This window comes from Carettochelys insculpta, chromosome 17 (genome assembly GCF_033958435.1).
Source record: "Carettochelys insculpta isolate YL-2023 chromosome 17, ASM3395843v1, whole genome shotgun sequence".
NCBI lineage: Eukaryota > Metazoa > Chordata > Testudines > Carettochelyidae > Carettochelys > Carettochelys insculpta.
The window spans coordinates 4,066,912-4,083,980 of record NC_134153.1 but is presented as its reverse complement, the minus strand read 5'-3'; the positions used below and the strand labels follow the sequence as shown (position 1 = coordinate 4,083,980).

The following is a 17,069-nucleotide window of genomic DNA, read 5'->3' as shown; positions in this document are numbered from 1 at the left end:
TCCCTCCTGGCCGGAGGCCCGCGAACCCCTCCGCGAGGGAGCGCCCGATCGCCATGGCAACCCTCCCGGCGCGCCATGTGGGGCCAAGATGGCCGCCCTGCGACGGCCCGGCCCAGCTCCACGCGCTGGGCAGGGGGGAGGGTTTCAGCCAAGATGGCGGCCGCCTCCGCGAGGGGCGGGACCTCTCTAGGCGGCGGGGCGGCTGGGCGCTCTATGGCCGCGGCGGCAGCGGCATGCGGGCAGGGTTGAGGCTGCGCCTGCGCACTCGCTCCCCTCCTGCCTTCTGCTCCGGCGGCTGCTGAGCGCGGCGGCTGCGGGATCGGGCGGCGGCGGCGGCGGCGGGATGGGCGTGCACGTGGAGACCATCGCCCCCGGAGACGGTGAGGGAGCCCCCCCCCGCCCCCGCGGGATGGTCCCCGGCCTCGCCCTCCCCCCCCAGGGTCTGCCCTGCCCCGACCCCCCCCCCCCCCAGTCCCGGCGCTCACGGTCTTTCCGACTCTCCCCGCAGGGCGGACGTTCCCCAAGCGCGGGCAGACCTGCGTGGTGCACTACACGGGTGAGTCCCGCCGCGCGTGGGGCCGCGCCCGGGGGGGGTCGATCTCTGGCGTGGGGCTGTGCCCTGGGAGGGGCGGTCTCTGGGATGTGGGGGAGTCGGCTGTGGTTGTAGGCGGTGGGGGGGGTGTGTGTGCAGGGTGTGAGTGAGGTCTCGGGAGGGGGCCGTACCCGGTGGGAGGGTGAGATCTCTGGGATGGGGTGTGCCAGGTGGGGTACGTGTGGGGGAAGGCAGAGGGGGAAGCGGTGCGGGTGGGGATCTCGGAGAGGGGGCTGTTCCCAGGGGCAGGAGTGGGATGGTTTCTTGGATGAGGCAGTGCGCACTGGGGTGGGGCGTGAGAGGGGGCAGTGATGGGGGCCGTGCAGGGTAGGGTCTCAGCTCCGTGTCGTGCGGAGGAGGGTCTCCAGGCAGTTGGTGGAGCTGCGTCCGTGGCGGGGTTACAGTGTGTGACATGCAGGCTACTTGCTGGGCCATTGAGAGATACCCCCAGAAGTGGCGGGGGAGGGACATGGAGGTCACTGTCATGGGTAGACTCGGGAGATCACTCATTGCTCAGCTTTTAGAACCTGCTTTAGGAGAGGCGAGGAGGCGGCATGGTAGAGGAGCCTTTCCTGGGGTCCATGCGCCCTATGTTGAGACCACCCTGCTACAGCTGAGACCAGCTCCCCTTCTCTCCCCACCTGGGGTACACATTTCAGGGATAACTATTTACTGCAGCAATTGGAGGAGCAGCTGCTTGGTAGACATCTCTTTAGGCAGTCCCCAGCAGGCTGTGTGATTTGAAAGCTCCTTCGCCTGCAGTATTCTTGCAAGGGATCTAGTCACTTTGTTCCTTGCTGTGTTTCTTCTAATGGGTTCTCTAGAGACAGGTGAATTTAGCAGCCCTATGTTTGGGCATAGGTCAGGTACGAGGTGCTCCAATGAGGTTTCTGGGTGCCCTGCCTTTGGATGGATCTGTGGTCTAGCAGGAGGTCCAGCTAGTGACTTGCCCTGTCATCTTGCCCTAATGTCTCCAGCGTTCAGCCCTTGGTCCCACAGTCTGTTCTCTTTGGTGGTGGAAAAGGATAAGCGTACAGGATGGTGGTGTGCAGTCCTAACACTGTATGTCCAGCAACACAACAGGTGTCAGGAACCTGAGCGTAATAGAATTCCAACTTGCATGAAGCCAGGAGTGTAATGCAGTCAGTGTCTTGGTGCTGTCCAAGGCTTCACCCACAAAACAAGAGGAAGGACATGGAACGGTGTTGTAAGTGGATCTCATGGTACAACTGTATCAGAGTAGAAGCGCCCCAAAAGGCTTAGTGGTGTCTCCTTTCCGCAAGAAGTCAGCTGCAGCTCTCTATCTTGGAGGGTGCTTTCCATGCTGGTGGTGGTCAGTCTACGCTGTGGTGGGGTTAGGGTCACTTTTCCCATTGTACTAAATTCTTACCCCAGCTTTAAAGTCAGACAAGCTGTTAAATTAAAACGGTATAGAAGGGTCGGACTTTCTGCTCCTTGGGTCAGACTCACCTTTCTCCACAGCTGCGTGATCTGACAGGGAAGCAAGGTTGCGTAGTGACAAATGTTCTTGTTCGTATCCCGTCCTCATTCCTTGCCTAGAAGCTTTGAACACTCTGCCCAGTGGAACGTTCTGTATCTGTTGGAACGAGCAATCTGCCTCTTTCTCCCTCCGTGGAGATCACTTTGCCCATCTGCTTTGAAGCCTGGTTGGCTGTGATCGAAAACGGCACACCAGCTCAGCCAGCCTGCAGCTCTTAATTCTCAGATCAGCTCGGTACCTGTAAAGAGGGGCGGAGGAAGATGCCAGCTGTCATTGGGGGAGCGACGGATGTTTTATGACTTGGTTGCCTGTCTCTGTATCAGCACACCGGAGCCCTGCACGCGAACTCATGGCTGTCTGGAATGGAGAGGTCCATTCTAAGGTCTTTCTATAGCTTAGTCTTTTAGCACCTTTGTCAGTGAGGAGGGTTCAGCCCTTTCCCAGTCATTTTTAAGATGAAAAATCCGAGGTAGCTCTCCTGGCCCCAGTGCTCCAAACTCTGCTCCGCTTCGTGCCCTGGGAAAGAGGGGAGGTGCCAGTCTCCTAGGGCTGTTACTGTTTGAAGAAGAACCACTGTGGGAGATTGGGGGTGAGGGATGCCCAGGTCCATCTCCCTCTCCTGAATTGTAACCATATAGCCCTCCCTTATGGTTGTGATGTGGGGAGGGGAAGGTTCCTGGCTACGGTAAGACTCAACCTCTGTGCTTGCTCCTGCAGGACTATTTGATGGGTCAGCAGCCAGCCCATCTGCTTGTCCTTCCTTCCCCACCACCCTTTTAATTGGGGCGGGCAGGTCACAGGAGAGGAAGTGGGACTGCCGTTTCCACTGGCCAATGGAAGAACAAAGGGCCATCTGGCAGGTGGGCAGGTGGCTTTCCGTGGGCCAGCTTTGCTCCAAACTCTGCTGCATTATGTCCTCTCTGATCCCCATAGCTAGCTTTCAGCGTTTTTGTTGCTTCTCTTTGGGACCCCTTCCTAACTCCTCCCTCTGGATTTATTCCAGGGAGTTGTCCTAAGAGTTTCCTTCTCCTCCCGCTGCAGATCTCAGGCTGCTTTTGAAGCAGCAGCCTTTCTTCAGTGCTTTTCTAGTCTAGTGGCCCAAGGCCCCTCAACAGGCTGGGGAGTGCAGGGGCTAAATTTTGTGGTTCCTTCTGGGTTACATCCCCCGACATCCTGGAGAGAGAATGGCAGCTCAGCAGTGACAGACCGTGGTCTGCTGAACCCTGGGCCAGTGCCAGCCAACCTCGCCAATCTGTGCAATGGATTTTGGCTTTAATACCCCCATTTTCCAACTCCCCCGGGTACATATGAGAGCTGGGCATGTAAAGAGCAGGATGAGTCAAGGTCTGCTATGCAGATTGGAGGGGAAATTGCATCCTGAATACAAGTTTCAGGCATGCACAGCTCAGCTCCCCTCTCCCGCTAGCTGTTTAGTAACATTTCCTGGAATCTAGAACAGCATAAATGAGAGCATTAATTTGGAGTGCATTGTATGCTATTCCCCAAAGGGACCGTAAAGGGCCCAGATATGGGATTAATCCCCAAATCAGAATTGTGTGCCAGTCAAACAGCTTCTATTCTTGGTGGTGAAGGAATTTCTGGTCTCAAGGCTGCATACTTTAAATGCTGCTTTCTGTAATGGGTCACGATGGCTATATGGAAATGCAGGTCTCCTTTATTTCAGCTTCATTAAGTCAGAATCTGAGTCTTTTGGTGAGAAACTTATTTTTTGTCAGATATTGCCTACTTGTGAAGCTACTACTTTAACAGAATTAAATGGGGATCTTTGAGAACAGGCCAAGTAACGGTATTAATTTACCTATTACGTTGTATTTGCAAAACTAGAGACGCTCCAGATCTCTTGCGTGGATGTTGCTAGCAAGAGCAGAGCTGCTTAGCTTAGAAGGGGGCAGGTAAACCACAGCGCTGCTGTCTCTCTGTTCTGTTTCATTTTAACACATCTGGTTCTTGAATGCAGTGACTTGGGTGAGAAGCTCCTGTTGCATTTGCCAGCAGTCTGGAGAGAAGTCTCTCTCGGATGTGTTCAGGACACCAGCTGCTTAGCAATAGCATGGGAGTAGTGCACCTGTGCTGCGGTAGAGGGGCTCTGTTCCCGGTGGCGGTGGCCAACCCACCACTTCCACAAGTGGTCTCTTTGATAAAATCCATCAAACTGAGCATTCCTGAAAAGCTAGATTGACATCCTTGGGGCCTGATGTCTGTATTCGTGGGCCAGAGTGGCAGTGTTCCCCACAGCTTCCCTGCTGAGGTATGTTGACGAGGGGCCACCTCTGCCAGAAGGAGGATGCTCCTGCCTGAGCGTCCGTGCTGGCTTTCACAGAAACTAGACTTGGAGCCAGCTCAAATATGTCGTAGGTTGTCCGTCGTGTCCGATGATGACATCTTGAGCTTGCACAGGCTTATCGGTTGTGGACTCCCTTGTGGCTGAGGAGTCCAAGCTTTGAACGGCCTGGGCGTTCACAGTGGGGGCAAGGGAATTGTCCTGGCTCTGTTTGTGCGGCTGCTGCTGTTGCTTTCTTCCTCTCACGAGCATCAACGAGGCGTACGCGTCGCTGCTCTTCCAAGTTGTCATACGCGTGTCGTAGGAGAATATGTAACTGATGGAAATCAGCCCCTCTACAGTAGGGTAGTCAGCATTGTGCCTGTCTTTAAAAATGGGGCTTGATGATCCTGGCCGTTAGACCAATGAGCCTTACCAGAGTATCAGGTAAGCCAGTTGGACGAATGAAACTCCCACTAGTCTCACCAGTACTGTGTGTGTAACGGGAACTTGTCTCCAAGCTGTGAGAATGCTTTGAGGGCTTAGTAATACCAGGGCTAAGGAGCCCTGCTGGCTGGAACGCATTTGGGCTTTCTGAAAAAGCCTTTGATAAAGTTGGTTACAAAAGGCTATTAAGGAAACTAAGAGGGTAAAGTTCTCCCGTGTATTAGAAACTGGTTAAGAGAAAAGAGTGGGACTGAACAGCTGCTTCTGAATGTGGAAGTAGGTTAATTGTGAGGAGCCCGAAGGGTCTGTGCTAGGGCTGGTTACTAATGACCTGAAGCGGCGTACGGAGGCTGCAGTCCTTTAAGTTTAGTCGTGACTTGAGGGGCTACTGAAGAGCCACAGAAGGAGCTGACAGAGGTGGGAGATCGGGTAACGGAGTGACAGCATTCACACAGTACTCGGCATCGTTCTGTCTGCGCTCCAAATTTCTGCCTGGTGGTGGGAGGTGGGGGGGGGGTTCCTGTTTGCTGAGGCTGAGCTGCAGGAGGGCCGGAAGGTGAAGTTTAGTGGAGGCAGATGCAGGATGTCAGAGGCTGGAAAGAACAGTCCCGGGGAAGGAAGCTCTAGGTGTGACTGTGCTCTGCTCAGTAAAACACTCCGCACAGTGGCACTGAGAGGAGGCAACTGGCTATGAGGCTCCACCGAGGAGAGGTCAGGCAGCGCTCTCAGGTTGTTGTAGAAGTTGGTTTGCCTGGAATACAGCGATCATCTGATGATCCCCGTCCCACTGCATGTGGCAGAAATGAGAGAAGCTCCAGAGAAAGGCAGTGGATGAGGAAGGCTAGAAAAATTAGCACTGGTTTACTTAGGGAGAGGTAACTAGTGTCCTGGGCTTAACAGCACCTGACTGACCTTGTATGTGCGTGTGAGTTGGTTTGAAGGTGAGAACCTGTCCCAGTCAGCTGCTGCAAACTGTTGGGGGCAGTGCCTGGCCCAGTGGGTGCTGAGCCCTTTTGGGGCACTGAGGTGCTGCCATAAATACAAATCATGATTGCTGTCTTTGGTGGGGAAGAGATTTCCCTCCTGGGCATGTTCTTACATAACCATCTGTGATGAGGCTTTATGACTTCCTTTAGCAAGTGGCATTGCTCACAAGCTGATCTCGGCTGGGCCAGATGGACCTTAGCTGGCCTAGAGTCAGGAGCTCTCTTGCCCCTAGGAAATGCACCTGGCCTGTACAGGAGGGACTGTCTCAGAGCTGTAGGACAGCACAGGCAGCAAACCGCATTCTGTTCATACCTCCTACAATAAACAGCTAATGCAGGAATGTGTTCTCTGGTTTCCATGCCCTTTCTCACAGCCTCTTTTCCGGCGAGGGCTCTGTCTCCCTTGATGCTGGTTTTCAGTCTAGGAGAGGGAGGAACCACAGGCCTAAAGCTGCTAGCTCATCCAGAGGGCAGGTGGGCTTCAGGCCATCCTTCTTCCAGCACTGCTGATCAGAAGGGCAGGGGGTGGGCAGGGGAGCGTCCGCTGACTTGCCTGTTGCACGTGGGGCCGTTTGAGCGAAGTGTAGCAGGGCACTGCCAAGGGTGGCGTTGGCAGTTGTTGAAGCCAAGCCAAGGGCTGCTGGGATCGGGCTGTGCCCCGGGATCGCTGGTGCAGGAGGTAGATTGCTTCCTGGATTATGTGCTTTGCAGTATGAGTACAATGCCTTCTCTTTAGCACTGCACAGCAAACATACACCTGCCTGGGAACCTTGCACTTCCTCGTGGCTTGGTTTCGCTCTCCCCAGTCGGGGCCATTGTCACCGAGGTGTGGCCTCCAAAGAGGAGTTGATATGAGACGAGCGGTCTGTGGCTGGAGCAGCTGGTGGGTCTGTTCTCTGCAGAGGCTTCTCGCCTTCAGAGCTCACTGCACCCTCCCCGCTGAGCGAGCCCAAGGCTGTCGAGTGGCAGGGCATTCAGTGGATCTCCCGTCTTTGAGGTGGGTGGGACCTTGCAGGAAGGCAGGGACACTCGTCCTCTCATCTCCTTTGCTGTCAGACACGGGTGGGGACCCTCCGGACCCACGTGCTGGATGCAGCCCCTGGCTGGCCTTAATCTGGCCAGTGAGGCTCAGAGCTTGCCTCCCCATCCCTCAGTGGGGCGCTCCAGGCACACAAGGGATGCTGTGGCCAGAGTGCTAGTTCCAGCTTCCCGCTGCAGGGGCGGGGTGTAGCCCCAAGACTTGTAGGCTGGGTCAAGACAAGCCATGGCCAGGGTCAGCTGTGCAAGTGCCGCTCTGTCGCTCCCCTTGGCCTGGAATTGCACAGCCGGTGGGAGGGGAGTGCCCCGGGGAGCGCTTCCCTGCAGCAGCAGATCCGTGCAGACCCCCTGTGCGCTGCCCCCTCCCCCCTGCTCTGGGAGCTGTGCCATGTAGGTGTCCCTATTCCCTGCTCCCTCTTTTACCATCCCCTTCCACCCTTGGCCTGCTCCTGGGCCCTCCCTCTCACCCAGACCCCTCCACCGGTGTTCTCTATAAGTTGTGCACTCGTGCAGCCAGTCAGGAGAGAGTCGGATGTGGCCCAGCTGATCAGCAGAGTGCTCACGGTGAGGTGTTGTGGGTCTTTAACTGGTGGTGCACATCTGCACATGCCCGGGTCACAAAATTTATTACACACACAAATGGAAAGGATGGGAGGGAACATTGCTCCCCACCTCTTGCTCATTCCTGCACCACTTGCACTCCCACCCCGCTCTGCTCCCTGACTGCCCCCCACACACACACTGAACCCCTCATTTTTGGCCCTGCCCCAGAATCTAGGGGACCCTCCAGAAGACTTGATCTGGTCAGGAGCTTAAGCCCTGAGCCTCGGTGCTCCCCACCCCTGCTCAAAGGTGTCATTTGCTGCTTCGCGTTGTGCAGCTTGCTGTCGGGTTTGATCTGTGGCTGTTTCTAGAGGAGATGTGTCTGCACCTCAGAGTAGCACCAGGGTTTGCGGGAAGGGACCATGCCAGATGCAGCGTGTTGGCCTTTCGCTCAGGGGGCTCAAAGAGAAACATCAAGTCCAAAGCTCAAAAACCCCGCTCCAGAGTAAACATAAAAGGCACAGGAGGTAGGGCTCTCGCCATTGGCGCTGGCAGGCAGCCTGGCCTTTGCCGCACCTTGGCCATCACAGCCCCTGGAGAGCAAAGGATACTGGGGTTTCCAGCACACTATGTTCCTGCTTGTGAGCTCCCTGTCAGCCTCGCATGACCTTGCTGGAAGGGAGGTGTCTCTGAGCCCGGAAGGGAGGTGTCTCTGAGCCCAGAGCATCTCGTGAAAAGTGGTCGTGGCCTTTATTGCTCTCCCTCTCTCTTCCTGGGTGGTTCTCCGCTCTGCAGTAGGCCAGGGCCTGTTAGAACATCTCCAAGCAGCTGCAGTCGGGCAGTGGCAGTTTCATAGCTGTTCCAAGGAGCAGCCATGAAACTGACTAGCATCCTGTGACTTCCCTCTGCCGCACCCCTCAGACCTGAGCAGAGGCACTAGAGCCCTGGGCTTGCAGACTCGGGAAAACGTTTGGCTCATATTTGAAAGTGAAGCTCTTTGGGGCTGGGGCCACATTTCCCACTGTCCATGTGCTGCCTAGTACAGCAGAGGCCTGGTCCCAACGGGGGCCTCTTACGTGATTTTAAATACTGCAGAGAATTGGATGCTTTGGCGCTTCCCTTCCCCACCCGCGTTGGCCAGGCCGAGCAGGACAGGAAGCTGTATGCTGGCATGTGGGCCCGGAGCACTGGCCGGGGTGCTCTGTATCTGAAGACAGATGGGGTAAGACTGGGGAATCGTCTCACGTTTCTGCCCTGCAGTTTGCGTGCGGCTTGGGGGAGGCTATGCCGATCTGTTGATCATTGCTTATGCTGTACCCTGGCCATGTGGTTCTCCGTGCCACACCAAAACCACAAGCTGTAGGGGAGAGGAAATCTGTGTCCTTAGTGCGGTCCCTGGTGCGCCCGGCCTGAGTGCTGGGTGCTACAATGGGGCTGCAGAGGAGAGGAACAGGATAGCTGTGCCTGCCCCTTTGGAGAGTGCCACACCCATCACTAATGGAATAATGATAATTGGAGGGGGGGCGGCTATCGGTGAGAGGGACAGTTTGCTCCTTCCCTCTTTGTGCCTTTGCTCCAGCCTGTTGCAGCAACGCCAGCATTGTGTTCTGCTTCCAGGAAAGGAAGCCCTGGAACAGAAGGTGGTGTGGGGGGGAAGGCAGTGGGGGAGGGGAGGATATTGACATACTATCTGGCCTGACCCTACCTTGGCAGCTGCGCCTTCCCCCCGTATATGCCCCAGAGGGTTGTGGGGTTCAGGTGAGTCGCAGCCGATGGTGTCTGGTTTGTCGATCCCAGGCGCGAGAGGGTTGAGAGTGTGTGGGAACGTAGGCCTGATAAAAGCAACCAGGAGCCACTGGCTTGTTGTTCCCTGGGCCAGGACTGTGTGTGGCTCGACAGGGCTGTGTTGCTGCTGATTCTCTGAGTCCAGGGGCTTCATACCTAAATGGTACCGTGTAGCGAGCTGGGGAGCGTTTGCTGGATTTGAAACCCCCTGGAGCTTATTCCTGTAAAGGAACGAAACACCACCAACATTGCGGGCTGGTGGGCTAGCGGAAGACCAGCATGGAGCTAGACAGCACCGGGTGATACCTCTGCTTACTGCAATTAGCTCTCCTCTGCCACACAGCAAGGCTCAGAGCGCCTGGCAGCCGCATTCTGCACTCCCCAGCTCTCCCCATTAGCGGCAGGCTCGCCTACGCTCTCTATGGGAGGACGCTGCTGCGGATCCTGGTGTGCTGTTAGCTAGCGAGGGAGGGACTCAAAGCGGGGCCAGGCGTGCCGTGCTTTGTGGTTTTCACTATTGTAAGGCCGTGCTAATTACAGCACCGTGTGATGTACTGGTGAAATGTTCTGTAATGGATTGTACAATAATGGTCTCCACCCGGCAGCGTACGTCAGCCTGTTATTAAATGCAGGCTGTGCAGTGTGGCAGTGGCTGTTTCTCCGAGGGTGTGAAGGGCGGATTTCGCTGCAGGTGCCGGGCTTGGGGAGCGTTTTGCCTTGCAAACGTGCGCTCTCCATGTTGAGCTCTCAGTCTCCGCTAGGCAGGGTGTGCTGCCTCAGGGTGAGGTCCTGGGCCTCTTTTGCAAAGGTGGGGGGCTTGGGTGTCTGTACCCCTCGGGAATGCTGGCTGCAGTGCTGCAGGCTGGCTGGACTCATGGGGTTCCACCCTGTGAGCAGGGTGTTTGCAGACCTCCCGCGTTGTTGTTCTGACACGGCCAGGCAGTGACCACAGATTTGAGTGAGTGCACATGAAATTCATTCACGTTATTGACCTGCCTCGGAGGTGGTTGTATAAGGGGAGTTCCTGCATCTCCCTGCACTGGTGGTTTCGCACACATGAGGAACTTCAGTGCCCTCTGCTCCCTCAGCCTGAGGCTGTGACCCTCCCTTTCCTTCCATTGTATTGCTCCACTAGAGGCAGGTCTACCCAGACCCGTATCTCACCCTCCTGCCTGCTTCCGGTGTGGTTGTGGCCCCAGACGCTCTGGCTGCTGTGAGAACAGCCTGGAGTAAGACGTAATGTGTTGTTCTCGACATGCACACAGTGCATTTTGTCCTCTTGCCCGTGGGCAGTGACTCACTGTCTGCCCTGATTAGGGGAAATCTCTCTGGACCGTTCCCTCTTGGACTAGAAAAGGGATTTGTTTTTCCAAGAGTAAAAGAGCTTCCACTGGGGGAAAACAGTGCGTGTTTTAGCAGAACTGGGGAAAAGAGAAGTGTGGTAGTTAATCATTACACTCCCTTGTAGCAAACTGGAAGCATGACCCTTTGGTTCTGCTTACAGACTCGCTTCATTGCCCTGCTCCGGCTTAGGGAACCCAACGATTTCCGGTGCACCTTGGGCTAGTCGTTCTGTGGCTTTTCTAGAAATGCCCTGTGTTGGACTTCTTGGGTAGACGGGCTCTCAGCTCAATTCCCCTGGATGCTGTGGCTAGAACGTCACCCGGCTGCCCCTGGCCGTGCATGGCGGATCAGAGGAAGGTGTGGGTTGAGGACAGAGCCATTAAAATGGGATGCTGACTCCATGAGAGCCCCCGGGGCGCAGAGATCTCGTGTGATATGTTGTGAGCCCCAGACACCTCAGGTGCGCATGCCCCAAAGGGCTCCTTCCCGGCTTGGCTGTCAGGGTGAGAAACTTGACCAGTGGACCAGCTCTGCTGCTCATATAAGGTAGCGAAAGCTTCCATGCTTCCCCAAGAAGGTCACGGAAATGCCAAGGAGCGAAGGAGGGACCCACCAGAAGGGGAGGCAGTTCCTCCTTTGCGTCTGTTCAAGAATTATATTTAGCTGCAGGAAAGTTAACCAGTGCGTTCGCTACCGAGCGGGCTCCATACAGAGCTCCTTTAGAGGAAGCGTGTGTATGGTGCCTTTAGCATAATGTGTCCTGACTGTGGCTGCAGCCTGTAGGCTCTTCTGCACGCAGATCCAAGCAAAAACCAGTCAGGGGATCCAGAAGTGCCTTGATGCAAGAGCCTCTATTACAGTTGCTGGCAGCAGCCCAGTGTGGTGTTCAGTACTGTCTCCCCCTTATCTGGGTGGGGCGGGTAGTGCAGAAGCTAGAAGTACTGTCCTTGGCTGCACAGGTTCCTTCCTCTTTGGGTGGCTGGTTGGCATGGCAGTTGGTGGTTGCAAGTCAGCGGGCTTAAGGGAGAGAAGACCTTTCCCTGGGCTTCTAAAAACTAGCTGGGAGTTTTTACCTTGTGAGGAGAGTGATGTGTCCCAAGAATAATGGAGCAAACTGAGGTGTGAAATGACCCAGGGAGAAGCAGCAGGAGATGGGAGGGGTCTTTTTCCCACCCTGCCCTCATTGTCACTCCCATCTTCCTTAATGATGTGTTAGGAGGTTGTTTCCAGCACAGGAGAGAGTGCTAAATTCACCTGTCCTGTCTGAACCTTGCTTCTCCCTTTGCATTGCTCATGCTCCACCCAGAGGAGACAGCAGCATCTGGAGCTGAAAAGCTGCCCCTTGGAGGCCAGGTGGCTGACCTGCTGGGAGCCCTTGGCTAGTCGTCATTGCAGCAGTCTGCCAGCAGCCTCTGGTAGCCAGAACCCTACCTGTTCCCCATGGGTGTTCAGACTGTCCAGGGCATGAGGGGGTCAGGGGGCCCTTTCCGTGCTGGGTGGATAAAGGATTGCTTCTCTTTTCAGGTATGCTGGAGGATGGGAAGAAGTTTGATTCCTCCCGTGACAGGAACAAGCCATTCAAGTTTGTGATGGGCAAGCAGGAGGTGATCCGCGGCTGGGAAGAAGGCGTTGCACAGGTGCGTTGCTGCGGTCCTCTGTCTGCTGCGAGGGCTGCTTGGTGATGAATGACGGTGGATCAGGGACGTGGGAGAGACTCATGCTTGTGCCATGTGCTGTTCTCGTCTTTCCCCCGATGCGAGATTTTAAGTGTGGGAGTAAATGTCAGCTTATGGCTTACTGCCTCCTGGATGGGATGAGCTCAGTGGGCTTGGGCCAGCGAAGCCTTCCGGTGGGACACCTCCAGAGCATCAGTGCCTCTAGAGGCGCCAGCTTTCCTGCTGAGCCTTCACGGAGCTGCGAGTCTTCCTCTTGGATGAGACAGCCCCACAGTGGGGCTCCCACCTCCCTCCCCACCATGCTTGGGAGGAGCTCCCTGTGAACCGCTGCAGAACCAAGTCACGGGCTGCTCTCAGCTCTCGCCTTAACTCTCCTTTGCTGTGATGCCTACAAAGAACTGGGCGGTGAGCAGCTGCTGGGGTGGTTGGACCACTGACCTGTAGTGCCTCAGAGTTTCCCTGGGCTTCCCCTCTATCCACCTGATATCTCATTATACTTTGTCAGCTCTAAGGGGTGGGGCCATCTTTCTGCTCGGTTTGTGCTGCGGCTCGGCCCGCAGGGCTGTTGGATGCTGGATAATGTTCTCTTTGAAATGGACAGTTGGCCTGGCCTGGTTCCTGCAAACTGCCTCTGTTGAGCCCTGCGGTTTGAGGAGATCTCGGCTATCACGTCCCATTGTTCCTGAGTGCGGTGCTCGCGCTTTGCCTCGCGGGTGGCAGTCTCTGCCTAGCACAGAGTGGCCAGTATTGGGAGGAACTGCTCGGTGGGTGCCCCTTCTCCCAGCTCATCTGAAATGCATCGCCAGTTCCTCTCCCTCTGCTGAGTGCCCAAAGCAGGATCAACCCTACTTAAATCACACAAGCCAGGGCTTTGACAGGCTGGGCTTAAACCTCTAGGGATGGAGATTCCACCACCTCTCTAGGCAATGCATTCCAGTGCTTCACCACCCTCCTGGTGGTGAAATAGTTTTTCCTAATATCCAACCTACTCCTCTCCTTCTGTACCTTCAGACCATTGCTCCTTGTTCTGCCGTCTGTCACCATTGAGAACAGCCTCTCTCCATCCTCTTTAGAGCTCCCCTGCAGGAAGTTGGAGGCTGCTATTAAAACGCCCCTTAGTTTTGTCTTCTGCAAACTAAACAAGCCCAAATCCCTCAGCCTCTCTTCACAGGTCATGTGCTCCAGCCCCTTCATCGTTTTATTGCCCTCCACTGAACCCTCTCCAATGTGTCCACATCCTTTTGATGCTAGGGAGGTGGGGTGCAGAACTGGACGCAATGCTCCAGATGTGGCCTCACCAGTGCTGAATAAAGGGAAATAATCACTTCTCTAGATCTCCTCCTGATGCACCCCGTTATGCTGTTAGCCTTCTTGACTCATATCCAGCCTCTCATCTGCTGTACTGCCCAGGTCCTTTTCTCCTGTTGCTTTCCATGTGCCTGCAGCCTTGGGCCCTGCTCCTGTTTCAGGGTGTGTCACTTAGATTTGCCTTGCAGTGATCTGAGCGCACAAGTAGCCTGGCCACTGTCATTCTTCTGCAGTGGTGGTTTGTCTTGTTCCTTTGTCCTCTCCTCTTCCTGCCAGGTGTTCTGCTCTCCACTGCTCTCCCTTCACACCTGGCTGGGCCAGCATATGTAGCCAGAAGAATGGTACACACATCTCATAGACCTGGAAGGGACCTTGGGAGGTCATCTAGTCCAGGCCCCTGCCCTCTTAGCAGGCTAAGCACCAGCCCTTTGTTTGTTTGTTAAATCTGTTTTTCCCCAGATCCCTAAATGGCCTCCTCAAGGATCAAACTTACAACCCTGGGCTTAACAGGCCAACGCTCTAACCACTGAGCTATCTTCTCCCCTGCCCCCCCCCCCCCATGCTATTTTCTAAAGTGCCAAAGAGATTTAGGCACCAAACTCCCCTGGACTCACTAGCAGCTGGGTGGCTGACTTGCTTGGGTGCTTTGCAAAATCTCGCCCTGCGTACTTTTCCACCCACACGACTGGGGAAAAATGTTTTCTGGGTGGGGCTTGCAGGGTGTCATGGGCAAATGTGAGCGCCTTTAATGCGGCCAGGCCTAGGCAGGGCTGAATCTAAACCAAGTCAGAGATATTTCCCTCCCCCCGCACTCATTCTCCTCTGCCTCTCGCCTTTCTGCTGCGCTCTGGAGAACGCTCGTGGGAGGACTGCGGAGCTAGCTCAGCCCGAGTGGGTGGCACAGCAGGCTCGTCAATTGCCTTTGTCCACAGAGCACATGAGTCCCCATCTCTGTGGCTGACAACTCACGTGTCAGGCCTGGAACCAGCTGCCTGGCAGAGCAGAGCTGTTACTGGCTGTAAGGATGGCTGGGTCAGGACTCTGGATCCAGGTGCAGATCTCCTCTACAGAGCCTGGCATCAGATTTGGGGTATCTTGAAGCTGCCGGGTCCTTGGTGAAGCAGAGAATGGAGCGTCTGCCTTGAGGCTGAAGCGCCTTGCGCAGAAAGGGTAGCACGCATCGTAAGGTGTTCCCTTCTCGCCAGAATCACTGGACTGAGTGAGGAGGCGCCTGTCTCCTTGGGGGGCAAGAGTGGAGCTTGCATGTGTCTCAGCCAGTCTAAACGGAATTGGCTCCTCGATCTGTCAATGGGAGTGCGCTAGAATCGGAGCACGTACTGAAGGTAGCGAGTTCTCCTCCTCCTTTGTCTTCAGGAATAACGTGAGGGGAGAATGGACTGCATTACAAGGGCTTATTATTAATTTACCTGTCATCGGGCCTGGGTGTAAGACAAGACCATAAAGAGGCATGAGAATAAGGACACAATGTTACTTTGTCAGCAGGATGGGCGGTGGTCTGAGCACACAAGCAGCCTGGCCATGGTCATTGTCCTGCTGTCTGTTCCCTGCATGACACCGCCTCTGCTTGGCGGGTGGAATGCCCATGTGCCCCTTGCCCTGGGGGTAGGTGCCCCGACTAGACCACGCTTTGCGTGAATGAGGTGCCCTCGTGCACTGGGGTGTTTGCATTCGTGTTCTCTCTTTCCTAGATGAGTGTGGGGCAGAGAGCGAAGATGACCATCTCTCCAGATTACGCCTACGGTTCTACTGGCCACCCAGGCATCATCCCCCCCAATGCCACGCTAATTTTTGACGTGGAGCTCATGAAATTGGAATGACAGGAGGCCACTTCCTCAGCTCCCTCTTCTTGGGTAGGTGAAGGCCAGCGAGGGGGAGCGGAGAAGAGTCACCGGAACTTCATGTTCTGCTGGCCTGGGAGGAGGGGACGGTGTTGCCTGTTCTGGGGGTTAAGGGAGGTGGACTGGGCTGGCGTGTGTGTGGGAATTTGGGTGGCTTGGCCTCCTCGGAAGGTGAGCAGGGTGCAGGCCTGCTGCTAACACGGTGCAGTAAGTGACATTTCCTGCTGTAGCTCGGAGTTAACACCGTACCTCCTCTTCCCTCCAACAGGTTTGGCACATGGGGGAATCCAGAATCTCAGCTTCAAGAAAAATGCACATGACTTTGTACGGAGCTTTTCCTGATATTCCACTACACTCATTGTATAACCATCTCCCCTGATTGAATGTGTCTGATCACTCAGCTTTGCTTCTGACTTCCTCCTTGCATTGTGGTTTTCTCTTTTACACTCTACACCATCAACCTCAGCCCCTTCTCTGGGTCAAATCCTTAATCTTCTGTTTGTTCTGAGTACAGATTAAGTTGTGTATGATCAGGCCTTTACTAGTAAGTACACTGATGGGTTAACCTTAGCTAGGAATTTGTTTGAGCAAAGAAAACCTGTTAATTTTTGGATGCAATTATCTAATGTATATTTAAAAAAAAATGCTGCTGCTGCTGCTGCTGCTGCTGCTGCTGCTGCTGTTCCAAAAGCCATAGCAGATTGAGGCGCTATTGAGGGCTGATTGGCTCTGGAAAGCAGAGTAGTCCTAGGCTGATGGTGCCTGAAACAGGGCCCCTAGGAGTGATTAGCTTCCCCTCCCTGCCTGTCTTGGGGAAGGACGGTTTCAATGCGGTGTTGCTGCCCCAGCAGTATTGTTACTTCATGGTGAATGGGGGCTGCTGTCCAGCTGCCCCTCCCTCCTTCTCCTGCTGCCCGTTGACTTTTCTATTTCCTGGTGGTTTTCCCTTGGATTTCAAGGATCTTTTCATCTTTAGCCATCAAAGCTCTGCAACTACCTAAATTCAAGAACTTGAATTGAACTTTTTAAAAGAAAGGTGCTGTTTTCGGGGAGGGGGGTGGGGGATACAAAGAGGAACCAGCCCAAACGAGAAAACCCAAACCCCAGTCATCCTCAGTACGACTTTGACCCTTGTGCTCTCTACCAAAACTTGATGCTGGTCATCACAGCTTGCAGCAGCCTTCCGTACGATGCACAGTTCCTGCTCTGCTGAGGTCACACCCACTCGCCTGCCTCTGCCCTGTAGTAATTTGATAAGAGAAATGCCTCCATCACTTCCTCCTCCACCGCATTGAAGCATCATGTTTTATTATTGCAATAAAATGCTTTATGCTGGCTTTTCTCAACTCGTGTGTGTCAGAGGTGTGACGCTCGCCTCTGCGGCTTCGCCCGCCTGGCTAACAACATGCTGGCACGGAGCTGTGCGGGCACACAGCTGCTGCTGAAATTTGAGGGGTAACAAGACTTACAGGTGTGCTAGCTCCCTCCAGGGAGAGGTATTTGAAATTTGTATCTCACTCCTTCATGGTCAGGGAGGCTCAGAACTTTGCTCCGGGCTTGCAGACTCCTTGAGTGTCAGTGATGGACGACTGGCCTAAGCACCCATAATTGCCTTACTGTAAACTTATTAAAAGTATCACCTTGCAGGCGGAGCAGGCTGCACTTGCCCTGTCCCTGGTAGAGTGTTGTAATGCCCTGAAAGGGTCAGC

General features: G+C 55.0%; 1 protein-coding gene across 1 annotated transcript; it reads left to right on the top strand.

The window, feature by feature from the left end:
* The first annotated feature begins 245 nt into the window (after positions 1-245).
* FKBP1A (FKBP prolyl isomerase 1A) lies at positions 246-16,697 on the top strand. The gene is made up of 5 exons (XM_075011815.1): positions 246-380; positions 509-556; positions 12,042-12,154; positions 15,211-15,372; positions 15,629-16,697. Exons 1-4 carry the CDS (start codon positions 344-346, stop codon positions 15,337-15,339), a joined length of 327 nt encoding a protein of 108 aa, XP_074867916.1. The 5' UTR covers positions 246-343; the 3' UTR covers positions 15,340-15,372; positions 15,629-16,697.
* Positions 16,698-17,069: the final 372 nt, after the last annotated feature.

Coding starts and splice junctions, on each gene's coding strand:
- FKBP1A (XM_075011815.1), top strand. CDS start 344: ATGGGCGTGCACGTGGAGACCATCGCCCCCGGAGACG. Junction 557..12,041: donor CTGCGTGGTGCACTACACGG/GTGAGTCCCGCC, acceptor TTCTCTTTTCAG/GTATGCTGGAGGATGGGAAG. Junction 12,155..15,210: donor GGGAAGAAGGCGTTGCACAG/GTGCGTTGCTGC, acceptor TCTCTTTCCTAG/ATGAGTGTGGGGCAGAGAGC.